At 53.7% G+C, this 13,502-nt stretch overlaps 4 protein-coding genes across 4 annotated transcripts; 2 read left to right on the top strand and 2 right to left on the bottom strand.

The window, feature by feature from the left end:
- Positions 1–885: 885 nt before the first annotated feature.
- N0V89_001070 (uncharacterized protein) lies at positions 886–3,858 on the bottom strand (the record flags this gene model as incomplete). Its single annotated transcript, XM_056209885.1, has 5 exons — positions 886–1,632; positions 1,695–1,838; positions 1,889–2,411; positions 2,457–3,423; positions 3,747–3,858. The coding sequence occupies 5 exons, from the start codon at positions 3,856–3,858 to the stop codon at positions 886–888; spliced, it is 2,493 nt and encodes an 830-aa protein (XP_056076707.1).
- A 727-nt stretch (positions 3,859–4,585) lies between these two features.
- On the bottom strand, positions 4,586–6,398 carry N0V89_001069 (uncharacterized protein; the record flags this gene model as incomplete). The annotated part of the gene is made up of 2 exons (XM_056209884.1): positions 4,586–6,003; positions 6,086–6,398. The coding sequence occupies 2 exons, from the start codon at positions 6,396–6,398 to the stop codon at positions 4,586–4,588; spliced, it is 1,731 nt and encodes a 576-aa protein (XP_056076706.1).
- An 884-nt stretch (positions 6,399–7,282) lies between these two features.
- wis1 (MAP kinase kinase Wis1) lies at positions 7,283–9,390 on the top strand (the record flags this gene model as incomplete). Its single annotated transcript, XM_056209883.1, has 2 exons — positions 7,283–8,893; positions 8,944–9,390. The coding sequence occupies 2 exons, from the start codon at positions 7,283–7,285 to the stop codon at positions 9,388–9,390; spliced, it is 2,058 nt and encodes a 685-aa protein (XP_056076705.1).
- A 705-nt stretch (positions 9,391–10,095) lies between these two features.
- SEC63 (secretory subunit) lies at positions 10,096–12,378 on the top strand (the record flags this gene model as incomplete). The annotated part of the gene is made up of 5 exons (XM_056209882.1): positions 10,096–10,128; positions 10,178–10,262; positions 10,313–10,539; positions 10,594–12,166; positions 12,221–12,378. The coding sequence occupies 5 exons, from the start codon at positions 10,096–10,098 to the stop codon at positions 12,376–12,378; spliced, it is 2,076 nt and encodes a 691-aa protein (XP_056076704.1).
- Positions 12,379–13,502: the final 1,124 nt, after the last annotated feature.

Genomic DNA, 13,502 nt, shown 5'->3' with positions numbered 1-13,502 from the left:
ATCTGCAAACTGCCAATTCACTGCACCTTTGTAAAACAGCCCAAAGAAGCAAGATTCACTGTCGGTAAGCTTGCGCAATTTCTCGTGGGCTCATGTCGCGTGATCGCCAGTCCAGTATTCTAATTCTTCCTCGATCGCATCACCGTCTATGTTATTTGCATCCGATTCTGTAAGTCCAGTTTCTTGAATAGCCTTGTCAGATGATTATGACGTTATGACGAGAACGAGTGCCTTCGAGCGTGGAAACTTGGCGTCCCCTTACCGATGGCGCCACGGCCAACCCCTCACCTGCACGGATGTGCGGCCGTCGCTCGCTTTGCGGCGCTGCGAAGACACGACCGCAACGTTGTTGTCTTGTCCTTTTGGTCGGGAGTACCATCGAGGAACTGATCGCGGGATGAACTTGGAAACATGATGAAGTTGCGATGAAGGGTTATCTGAGGCATAGTCGCGCTAAGAAACGTACTATCGCAGGGCTCTAGGAACACCATCCTACACAAAAACACCTTATTTGATATGGAAGCATTGGCAAGCCCTGCTCCGTCTTACGGTGAGTTGCAGCCGCGTAGAGACAAGATGCCAACTCAGAGCTCACGATGTCTTCGATGTTTCCACGATGAAGAGATCTAGAAATTTAGAGTAGATTAAGGCAGATATGGGTATGGTGGATATATCTAGCTATTATGTTGTGGGATCAAAGCACAAAAGATGGATTCCTCTCCATCGCTGATAATTAGGCTGATAATTAGATACTTGTCCGAGGATCCATGCAAGCATGCTATGCCGAAGCAACGCCCATCGAGTTTTCCGGTTAACTCTACATAGAATAATCATGTGGGACACCCGAAGATCCGATTGTTTCCAAAAGCTTAGCCACTCCTTCGCTCAGTACTCCACGGTCTTAACCCTGCACCTGATCTCATCAGGCAGCTCCTCCGCCTTCACAATACCCAGCTTGATCGCATCACCCCAGAAGAACAAAGCTCTCTCCTGTGTGTAACCCAGATAATCAAATTCTTCCTCTTCGGCCTGAAGTTCATCAGAGTCAGCAACATCCGCTTCAACCTTCTCACCTCCCGCGTGCTCCTTCTTCTTACTCACTTCGCTCTGCTTCTCCTCTGCTGCTGCCTCGTCTTTGACCTCTTTCGTCACGCTCTCCAGCACCGCAACCTCCTCGGTGGCGGGGGCCTGCTTCTCTTCATCATCAAGGTCCGGCATCCCGGGTACCACAGCCTGAACGATACCCCAGGCGATCCAGAACGACGAGCTAGCCATTCGCCAAAGGCGTGTCTCGGCCATGAGTCTGCGACACTCCTCTTCAATACTTTGCTCTACCTGCGCTTCTTGCTCCTGGTACGAGTATCGTTCGCCAGGCGGAGCGCGGGAGTCCAGCATGAAGGCAGAGATGGAAGTGGGAGTGGCGGTAGCAGCTTGAGCGGTGCTGTTCCCCGAGGACTGGAGAGGACCAAGGTGCGGAGTGGGCGGGTTGGACGATTGACCGCGTGATGCTTTGAAGGTGGGGTTATGCTGGAGATAGGCGCGGATGAAGCGGTGTTGCTCCTCAGGCGTCGGATAGACGGAAGTGTTGATGCGATGAGGATTGGGATCGTGGTAATTGTAGCACCATTCGTTCTACTTGCACATAAGCCGTGAAACTCGCGGTGAGGTGGACAGTTCGGACATGGAAAACTTACGAAATGGTTGGCGAACTCATAGCCGGGAAGGTCTGCATTTGCATACTCAAAGTCGATGACGATAAGTTGTTTGTGCTCGTTTGCCGGCAGAAGGAGAGGCGACTCTCCTGATGGACTCATACGTAGAATATTACCGTATTGCGTCTACATCCAGCCTATTAGTCTGATTGCCGAACGCTTGATAAGAGACTTACATCATTGTGGGCAAAGATGAGTCGTTCGTTGAGCTTGTCGATACCGCCGTATTGCTCCTCAAGCCAAGCTCGGTATTTATCAACGGTCTTGCGAAAGATCGACCACTCTACACCGCACACCAGACCTCGGTCTTTCCACCTATCGGCCGCGGACTGTACACTGCCTTGAGTGCCGTCTTTGATCTGCTTATCCAACCATGACATCCTCTTTTCTGCTCGATCGACCCACTTGTCCCAGCTCTGCCAGACGAAAGGGCCAGCTTCTCGCTCTGATTGGAGGAGGTCAATCCCTTCATGTAGCTCCCTCATGCGCTTCGCAATTTGTTTTGAGGTGTCCGGCTGGCGGAGCTCTTGGGGATCTAACGCCCTCGCGTTGAAAAATTCTTCGAAGCGTCCATTGGTAAAGGTACCTAGTAGTCGCGGTCCGATGCGCTTGCGGGCAAGTCTCCGCAAAATCTGCAATTCTGCCTCTCGATCGATGAGATGCTCAACCTGAGGACCGTATATACGCAATAAGAGTTTGCTGGACACATTAGCGCGATTTAGTGGAAGGAAGACGTCAACTTACGGAGGAGGGTTCTTTGGCGCACGGACTCCTTCCTCACGAGGTGTCTGTTCAGGAAGATCTCTAGGAGGAGAAACTACGTATACAGCGTTTGTCAAAGCGCCGCTCAACCGATCTACACTAATCTCACCGCTCAGGTCCAATGGCACTCGCCGCCAGCCTTTGAGCTTCAGAGTATGTGTAAGTCGCACAATTTCATACTTGAAGGTTGCCCAGGCTTCCTTCTCCTTCTTGGCTCGACGCGATGTAAGCTTTGTCAAGTCATCGGTGGTTTCTGATTCGGGACAGCCAGCACCATATGTCATAGTCCTAGAATTATCCAAAACAGCTTCGCAACCGGGTACAAGCTGGTCCATGGAGTCAAAGTGGTCTTCTCCTGATGAGACGGTAGAGTTGCGCTTAAAAAGAGTTGACAGCTTCCGACCGTGCAAGCCTCTAGGAAAGCGAGATGTTCCTTCTGTAGACTTGAGGGACATGGTTCTCTCGAGGATCATCGCGAGTTGGTCTAAAGCTACCGACCCCTCTGAAGAATCTGAACCACGTCTCTCCTCGGAGGGGGGATGTTCAGTAGACTCGCTTTTGGCTTTTCCTAAGGATTGCTCAACTACAGAGGCCACTTTAGCGGCGGCGGTCTTGCGCTTTGATCTGCGTGCACTCCGACGGGCCTTTTCGCTTTTGAGCCATGATGTGACATGCTTTACCAAGTTCTCATGGGAGTGTCGCGATGGGAGCCCTTCGGAGCTGTCTGATAGAAGAGAGCTGTATGAAGGATTGCCTTCCGTCGATGGTCTACTCACCGGCGCAAGCCGCTCAACAGATGCTCGGCCAGTGAGTCTCTTGCCGCTCACATGGGCACGGAACTGTTTGGCAGCCTGCCCAAGGTCAAAGTAGTCGCCACCGCTTAGCTCCTTATGTTGGCCTCGCATCAAGGGTGAGATGCTCTCGATCTCAGGGTCGGCGATGGAAACAACTGGGACAAAGTGTAAGCCATTTTGTTCCAAAAATCAGCTGAGATGTGGTGTGTCCATTTGGCGTATGCTCTCACCGGGTGTCGTGATGCTCTCACAGGTTGTGTATATGGCCCTACAAACAATAGGGTTGCACCGTGGCCAGGTCCTTCTGGTCTGCTGTATATGCAGCTGGAGAGACGAGAGAATCTTGGCTAATATAACGAGAGAACGGGATGAGATGACGGCTCAAGCAACCTGCAGATAGCAATACAGGGGCATAAATAGGCCGCATGTGTAACGAGACAGCATCCAAAGCATTAAGGCTCAAGTAGAAAGCACTGACCTTTCGCGCTGCTTGGACGCGGTGACGTGCCATCTTGCACGCTGCGACCGCTCAGCTGCAGCTTAGGGCTTGCCGATGCAAGCCCTTGCGGCTCGTCATTGAAGGACGCCATTGCGCATTCACCAAGACCGTGGGAACGATTCTGGAGTCGTGGGTCCGTTAGACGGCAAAGTAAGCAGACCAGGCCAGGGAATTTCGCGAGTAGCCGTATTCCTAGTGTGCGAGCAGAGCAATTTGTGTTGCAGGTCGAAGCGGAAATCGGGCTTGCAGGGCTGCTGTCGGTAGCGCTACTGCGGCCCTACAGCTGGGGTACACGTGCCAAGATTGATTGGCGTAAGTATGGCGAGAGATCGGGAACGCGTCTGTAGGGGAGCTGTCCACAGGAGCAGGAAAAGCAAGTCTTGTATTCACTCGAACGTCAATACTCGCAAGTGGCGGGAGGTGAGAGACTTGGAACGACGCAGGCAGGCAGGCTCGTGAGGGTGACACAGTGGCGCATTCCCAGTTTCTCGAGCTCCTGCCCCTCGCGCCTATCAACGGCTTGTGCGACGTGGGGCTGAGCGATATACGTAACCGTCCGCCTAGATGGCGGTCGCAGTGAGAGAGCGTAAAGACAGACAGTGCTGATATGAGATAACGTATTAAATAACTTTGTCTATGTGTTCCAGAGCGAAAGTCGGGTATCCAAGCTCCAAGTGCGCCATCCAGCTGTTTTCATGCCCAATGACCGAAGCATCTGCGCTATCCATGCAACCAAACACATGAACCCCCATCGCAAGGGACGCCAAACACCTACCAATGCCAATTTAATGTACAGCACCTTTATGTAGTGAATGCGCTTAAGCGGCAGCCCACTCTACCGTCTCAAGCGCCAGCATTACGAGAACGAGCGTCGAAGGAAGAATCCAGACGACGTAGCTTTGGAACAGAAGATTCGACATTGCGCCCATGTAAACGTTGTTGATCTGGCAAATCTGGGCCAGCTGCAACGCGCTCGGTGCACCCGTGAGCAGGAAGCAGACGATGACGAATATCGGATCGTCCAAGATGCTGACGGGTACAAACTTGGCTGTTATAGCCAGGAGAGGTGCCATGATGATGGTCGGGATGAGCATACGGCTCACAAGCGATGCAATGACGAGTTTCTTCTCAACCTTGGTGTCTTCGATCGTATGATTCTCTTCCTTGGGGAGTGTGTTGCGAGCCAAGTTGGCCCCCAGAACAACTAGAATGAGTGGCACTGCAACGCCGCCACTCTGGCTAACAGCGCGAGTCACAGAGTTGCTGAGGAACGTGCCCGGGTCGAAGAAGGCGTGCTGAACCGGAGGAATCGAGGCGACCACAATAGCTGCCAGCATAGCCCACAGTGGGGGGTTCATGAAGTCCCAGCAGCCTGCGAGGAATTTGGCCGTGTAATGAGAAAGCTTCGCCAGCGTCCTCTGCAGCCATGATGGCAAAGCTGAAAAGACACACCTTGAAGCACGCGTAATGCTGTCCCGAATAGACTGTGAAAAGCGCTGGAAGACCCGTTGAGCACCGAAAGCGAATTTCTTCGGGCCTTTAGGCGGATCGTCTGCTTTATACGGGAACACAGGGCCATTTTGGAGACTAGTGTCAATGTGACCGATCCCGTTCATATTGCTCGGCCCTTTCACCACTGTGTTGCCGTTTGTCGGTGTGGCGAAAGTGGCAGCCGACTGGACATTCTCTCGTTGGAGGATTGAGTCTGAGTCCGACGACCCAGTAGAAATCGAAGTCGCGTAACTGGTGACGTTACCGGACTCGTAGTCGGAGTGCGAATCGTCCAGGAGGCGCTCTGCCTCGCCATCACTGTACTCACCGTTCTCCATGCTGCTGTTTCTTCCATCATCTTCGTCCTTGTACGCATCGGCGGGTGCCAGAAGTACGTTGAAACCCCATGTCCAACGCACCAGCTGGCCGAGCTGCTGGAAGATGAGCAGATAGAGGATACCGCGAGCGGCTACCTCGTTGTCATTGTCGCCCGGTATCCTGCTCCAGTGGAGCCCAGAAAGCGTCTTCGAAAGCGAGATGACGAGCGAAATCGGAAGGGAGTTGGAATTCCCGAACACTGCCATTGCGACCACAAAGTTGCGCCCTCTCTTGCTAAACCCGTATAACTTGGATATGATCAAGGCTGCGAGATAGGATACGATCAATTGGACGATGAAGATGAACGGAATAACGCCCAGCTCAACCAGCTTCTCGGCGCTGAGCTGCGAGGCGAGCTTCGTGAAGACTGGCGCAAGCGTTAGCAGAAATGGACAGAATAGTGCGTCACCACTCAATTGGCAACTGATGGAAGGTTTGTTGGTACTCACTCAAGCATGGCGTAAACAATTGTGTGTTTAGGTTCGCGACGAACTTCTGCGCATCTGCGTCGAATTGGCCCATCCTGGCCACAATGTATCCTGGAAGACTGACACATACAACCTCCATAACGGCCTCGAAGACGAGGAGAGTGAGGTTCGCGAAATCTGGATGCGAACTATGCGGTGGGCGCTTCTTGAACGCTTCCAGGAAGCCATTGCCGCCGCTGTACGGATCTGGGGCCATGACCATGAAGTCGGCGGAGGGAGAGGGACTGAGGTTGCGAAGGCGAAGCGACTCGATGGCGCCGTTGAAGATAGGCATCCTGACACGCCTGCCTCAGCGGAAGCGGTGATAGCGGAGCGGTGCGGGAGTCGTTGAAGCAGATGGTGCGTGACGCTTGGCTGTTCTGGACGGGGTCGTGTATCGGATTGGCAAACGTCACAGGGGCACGGGAGACACTGCAGGTCTAAGAGAGCGGTGCAGGCGCACAACGATGGGGGCGGGCGTAGGCCATGTTTGACGTGTGCGCATTCGATGGAGAAGCAAGTAAGATACCGCCGCCATGCCAACAATGCGACCATGGTTGCGTAGTCGGACACTAAAGCTTCACAATGGAAGCTTGGGTGCGCTAGCCGCCCACGTTCCCTCGCGCTCGGCGGGAGAACGATCGCACAGTCAGAGCGGGATCGGTATGGGCGGCGCGATGGCCAGCTCGAGACGAAGATTTCTTCGATTCCCATCTTTCCCCCATCGGTTTCTGTTTTGTTTCTGCCGGTGCCTCCAGACTGTCTTGCCTTGGTTCGTCCATTGGCCGGATCGAGCCGCTCTCCATTCCCTTGGCGCCCCTCCATCAAGTTCAGTCCGGCGACATCATAAGCAGGCTCGCACTGCAGTGGCCAGCCTGCTGCTGAGCACCACGCACCCTGTTCCCTGATTGCCTATCCGCCCCTTTCGCGGCCAGTGTTTGTGCATAGCTCCGTCCTGCCGCCATGCCCCAAACGCGTCCAGCTTAGCCGGCCTGCCAGCATCCACGGTGATTTTATTGCGTCACTGGCTGTCACTTCCTCCCCGCCAAGGAGGCACTTCGACGTCCAGCTCAACTCCACGCCTCTACCAGAAAACAGCTAGACGCAGGGCCGCGGAGCCACCTTCATCTCCTCCGCCATTATCTTTACCTGCTCCCCCTCGCCACTCACTCGCCCACCATGGATTCCGCCGCCTCTACCCCCAGCGACGACTTCGACTCCGATGGTCCCTTTGACTCTCCCTCACCCTCCTCGCCCGTCAGTGGCCACGATACGAGGCCTGGCCTTGCCCCTACTTCCCCTACAGACGGCCGTCCTCCTCCTCGTTCTGTGTCCACTGGCGCTACCGCAACCGCCAACATGACGTTCTCTTCCACGCCGCTTGGCAATATCAATGCCGCACGAAATCCACGCGCAAACGCACCCACCATCTCTAGCCGGGGAAGTGGTCTTAATGTCTCGCAGGATATACTAGCCAGGATACAAGCAGTCCATCTCGGTCGACAAGGTGCGCCACCGGGCAGAGCACCGAGCCAACCTAACGTCATGTCGCCGGGCGCTGGTGGCCCCGCATCCCCAGGCGGTCCCATGATGGGCAATCCTGGTGGTGTCCCCGCCAATTTTCGCCTGCCTCAGCAGGCCAAACCAAGCATGCCCAGCTTTCGTTCGGCGCCTATCATACCTGGTAGAACGGGTGGTGCGGCGAAACCTTCACTTGCAGAGAAGCGAGGGCTAAAGCTACCAGGTGGATTGCCGGGAGGCCTCTCTGGATCACCTGCACCTAGCAACGGCACCGGCGCTCCTGCTGGCAGGAAGAAGCCTGGTCTCACTCTCTCGCAGATGAACGGCGACAAACCCCAAAATGAACCCCCTAAGCAGGAGTCCATGATGGATAAGTACGCCGAGTTCATCGACACCAAGACTGGAAGTCTGAAATTCAAGGGCAAAGCTGTTCTGAATTCCGAAGGCGTACAATTTGCAAACGGCATCTCCTTCAATATATCGTTAGACGAAGTTGACACGCTCGACGAACTGGGCAAGGGCAACTATGGCACCGTGTATAAAGTCAGACATGCTCGACCCCGAATGAGGAAACCAGGACAAGGTTTGGCAGGCAACAAGGCTGCACCTGGCTCGCCGTCGCGTAAGACCTTCGAGGGCGAGGAGTCCAGTCCGACCACCAACAAGACATCAGGTGGGACCGGCATCGTAATGGCCATGAAGGAGATTCGGCTGGAGTTGGACGACGCTAAGTTTGCGACTATCATCATGGAATTAGACGTCCTTCACCGCTGTGTATCCCCGTATATCATCGACTTCTACGGTGCTTTCTTCCAGGAGGGTGCCGTGTACATATGCATGGAATTCATGGATGGCGGCTCACTAGACAAGCTATATGGTGACGGGGTTCCGGAGAACGTTTTACGGAAAGTCACTTTGGCCACTGTCCAAGGCCTCAAGTCGCTCAAGGACGATCACAACATCATTCACCGAGACGTAAAACCTACAAACGTCCTTGTCAATACAAGAGGTCAAATCAAAATCTGCGATTTCGGCGTCAGCGGTAATCTGGTCGCAAGTATTGCGAAGACAAACATTGGGTGTCAAAGTTACATGGCACCGGAAAGAATATCCTCTGGTGGAATGGCACAGGCAGGAGCAAATCCTGGCGGTGGCACGTACAGCGTGCAGAGTGATATTTGGAGTCTCGGTCTCACCATCATCGAATGCGCATTAGGCCGATATCCGTACCCCCCAGAGACGTACAACAACATCTTCAGTCAACTCAGCGTAAGTCATTACCATGACGTTGTTTTCACTGTTATTAATGTATATTGCAGGCTATTGTGGACGGTGATCCTCCAGATCTTCCCGATGAGGGATATTCGGAAGCAGCTCGTGACTTTGTGCACGATTGTTTGAACAAGATTCCAAAGATGCGCCCGACATACGCAATGCTTCTGCAACATCCTTGGCTTGCACCTCTTATTAAACCAGAGACTATTACGGAAGAAGAGGAGGAGGAAGTAGAAGCTGCCGTCGCTGCTGCGCCTGACGGGGCTGCTGGCGACAAAGGCGCCCCCGAATCGATCGAGCCCGTACATGACCAAGAAGTAGCAGATTGGGTGAAAGCTGCCATTGAAAGACGGCGGCAAGGAAAGTCAGGCAAAGGAGTTGAGAAGCCTGCCTTGCATGCAGCACCATTAGACGCAATCAGCCCTCCGCTGAACGGCGGCCCCAATGGCCTAGATGAAGCAGTGCCGGTAGCATCAACAGAAGCAGCATAGGCGCTTATGAAAGTCCTTGCTGCTAGATTTGGACACTTCCGTCGCTTCGCATAGGAGACCTGAAAATGGCGCTCCCACGTACATAGCGCTCCCTCATTTCTCCGACCGGAGCCATCGTCGCCCTCCCACAGCCTCTATAAGTTCGGCAGGAGTTGTGGCGCAGCCTGGTGGCTTGTTCCGAAGTGCTGGTGTGCAAGGTCGTTGATTGACGGCGCATACCCTTGGATTCTGTGATGAAGGAATGATGAAGCATTGGCGGTAGACAACAAAGCACATGTACCTACGTAGTCGAATATCAGATACCTGTCGCTCGCGTGAGAAATGACGATTGCTCCGAGATGAAAAACTGGGCATGTCCTGTGTACGAATGGTCTACGCGGTAGGAGACAATTCTCGGTAGAAAGATAGTTACTATTTCGAGGCATACTCCGGCCGGGGTTGCAGGGATTATTGTCGGCGTTGATGCGTGCACGTGACGATTCTCGGGCGCAGGTGCCCGCCAAGAATGTCAGTAGAGGACACATCGAAGCGCACTTGTAGATCGTTGTTGCTGTCTTTTAGGCCACGCCGCCTCAACTCCACCACTTTTGAGACACTGCTCGGCACGCTGTTTTATGCACTGCGACCAGCGGTAGCATCTTCATCTCTTTCGCTTTCTGGGTTTTTTCTTTCAATACCCCACGTCCTTTCGGGCAGATATACGAAATGTCCGGGACAGACTACACCTACGATGGAGAGGTACGGAGCATCTGCGCGCATACCTTGAAATATATTGATCTATTTTCAGGGTCAATTCTTCCCTTACTTCATCGTCACCCTGACCAGTTTTGTCACGATACCCGTCACCTACTCGCTTCTGAAGCCCAGCAAAGGTGCGCGCGCCCGCGGCTGCATGCATTAGTATATACTAAACTGTTTACAGAGCTTGAAAGCACCGCGACTCGGATATCCTCAGACTTCGCCCCCGAACATGCCGACCTCGTTGAGAAGCAGCGCAAGAAGCAGAAGCGGAGGGAGCGGAGGATAAAGCGGGCGATTGTCAGTCTTATTGGGTGGTCGGTTATTGTGGGCATGATCTACTTGATCATTGTCACTGCGCAGAGCGTGCCGAATATTTGGGATCCATATGACGTTTTGGGCGTGTCTAGGGTATGCACACTGTCCGCTACTTGTTATGAGGAGCGCGCATTAACCAATAAACAGTCAGCGAGCGAGAAGGAGATAAAGAGGCATTACCGAAAACTCTCCCTCACCCAGCATCCCGACAAGCGACGCGAAGACTTGGAGAAGAATATTACCACAGAAGTGATCAACGATCACTGGGTAGAAGTCACGAAAGCTTTCAAGGCACTCACCGATGAGGAAGTTCGCAACAACTACCTCCAATATGGTCATCCGGACGGAAAGCAAAGCTTCAGCATTGGTATCGCTCTGCCCAAGTGGATCGTTACCGAAGGACATGGCAAATACGTTCTCCTCATGTACGCGCTCGCTCTCGGTGTGATTCTTCCATATACAGTCGGGAAGTGGTGGTACGGTACTCAGCGGATGACCAAGGAGAAGATTCTGGTTGCGAGCGCTGGCAAGCTGTTCCGCGAGTACGACAACGATCAGGGCGAAAGTGGCGTAGTCGGAGCTTTGAGTAGCGGCGAGGAATTTAACGAAGTTTTGGCGGGGCACAAGGCGGACAACGGGCTTTCCAAGCTCGAGCAGAAAGTCTTGTCGAAAGAAACCGGTGCTCTAGTCTTGAGCGCCTTGACCAAGAAGGACCGCCAGAAGCTCGATGAGCTCGACGACAGCAGGAGACGGAAAGTTCTTACGCTGCTATGGGCATACCTTGGACGTGTTGAGCTGGATGACGAGACTCTCAACGAAGAGAAGTACGAGGTTGCACCTATTGCGCTCAAGCTCAACGAGGCCTACACGTCTATCGCTCTGGCGTACGGCTCCACCAAAGCCGTTCTCGCTGCATACCATACTTCTCAACTTCTGATACAAGCGCTACGACCTGGCGCATCGCCTCTGGAGCAACTCCCTCACTTCACTCCCGCCGTCGCCAACGCTGCTGAAGCAGAGCGATCACGAACTCACTTGTCGATTCAGGAATTCCTGGCCTTACCAATAGCTGAACGCAAGGCGCGTGTAGTGGCACCTGGTCTTGTGTCAGATTCCCAGTACAGCCAGGCTCTGACCGTGGCGTCGCAGCTCCCCGTCCTGCACGTGGAAAAGCCCTTCTTCAAGGTCGTCGGTGAACGCTTTGTTACACCGAGCAGTTTGGTCCAGTTTGTCGTCAAAGCCCGTTTCATTCCTCCTGGTGCTATTAAAGTCCCTGAGGTAAACCCGAAAGATCTACTCGACATCGATCCAGATGAGGGAGACGTGGCTGCTATCACAGGGCGCAAGGACGATCGTTCTGGCCAGAAGCCTATCCAACCACCTCTGGCTCACGCACCCTACTACGCTCGCGACCATGCGCCTAGGTGGCACATCTTCCTCGCAGACAGCAAGCAGGGTCGAATCGCTGTGCCTCCCTTCACCTTCTCCACTTTCGACAAGCCAATTCTCGACGAGAGCGGCAAGCCCACCTACAATGTGCAAACACTCAAGATGCAGTTCGGCGCCCCGCCCCAGCCGGGTGCTTACACCTTTGTGATGCACATGATCTGCGACAGCTACATCGGCTTTGACACCAAGATGGAAGTGACACTCAACGTTGAAGACGCAAGCAAAGCTGAAGAGGTTGAGGAGGAGGGCGAGATCAGCGAGCCAGATGAGGGTAAGCATTCTACAATGTTTCAAGAAGACTATGTGACTAACATCGGTGCTACAGACACCATTGCTGGTCAGATGCGCACGCTAAAATCAGGCGGTGTGCCAGCGCCCAAGAAGCGCCGGGGCGCCGACGATGAGTCGAGTGACGGCAGCGACACCGAAGGCGACGTAGAGTCCGAGAGCGAGACGGATACCGACACTTCAGATGAGGAATAAACTTTTCTCTCTTCTCTCTTTCTCATTTTCAATGCATTGGTATCTTGCAGCTCTCATGGCCTCGATCGAAAAGAGTCTGGTTTGGCGAATGGCATTTGCAGGCGTTCTAGACCAATATCCCTTGTGGTTTGGAGTAAGGCTGGCTGGTAGATACTGGGTAGGATTCAGGATAGTAGTCCGTGTACAGAACAGATCAAGTGCTAAGCATTTTGTTCACCCAGTTTGCTGACTTGGCAATTGCATGTTCCCGCCTTTTCAAACACTACGCAAGGTAAAATTACAAAGGTTCTAACCTCTGTCGGGCAGCTAGAAGTGATCTGGCAAGCACCACTCGTGATCACGACAACAGATCCGAGTCATATACACGCGAGGACAGCGCCACAGTGGAACAGAGCACTTCCGAGCAGCCTTAGCATTGAAGATATAAGGCCACCGGATCGTCGCGGGCATTTTGCGGGGTGTCGTTGTGGGTCTCATGGTGATGCGGTGCAGGGATGCTCACACGTGCACGGTTTCACTCGCGCCTCAACACCACGCGCGCCACAGCTTCAATGTCAATCACTGTTGTGATTTTCACAGGGGAATTTGTCATTCAGAACTTGAAGCACGGCGTGCTGGCGGCTGGAACAGCACGAGCAGGGGTTGGCGAGCACTTGATCCGCGCACATTTCTGCTTGGCTGCTGAACGGCTGCCTGAGTTCCGTGGCTAGTAGGCCTGGCGTCGTATGTCCCAAGCCTTATTCCGCGTGCCTCAGGGCCTAACGACGATCTCAAATTGGCCTGAGGAGTCGAGAGGACGGTTTGAAGCTCTCTTGGCGCCCGTTTTAACTGCGTCTTTCTGCTCTTGGCGGTGGTCGGGTGTGCCCTGCGCCGGAGGGGGTACGAGGGCATGACAGGTGTAGTACAGCTGTCAAACCCAGCCAAACGCATGTTCGTATCCTGAGGAGAGCAATATAAGCCTGAGGTGTGCGGCTGCAGTAACGAAGTTTTACACTCACTCACCCACTTCACTCTCTCTCTCAACACTCCTTTGGGGCAAGCCCAGTTAATACTTATTACATTGCTTCTTTACTACGCGGCTTTGACAGTCTGCTATTTGACGACCGGTCGTCCATTCGTTCCTT

This window comes from Didymosphaeria variabile (assembly GCF_027946475.1).
Source record: "Didymosphaeria variabile strain IMI 356815 chromosome Unknown scaffold_1, whole genome shotgun sequence".
In the NCBI taxonomy this organism is placed as follows: Eukaryota; Fungi; Ascomycota; class Dothideomycetes; order Pleosporales; family Didymosphaeriaceae; genus Didymosphaeria; species Didymosphaeria variabile.
This window is presented reverse-complemented; position numbering and strand designations above follow the sequence as displayed.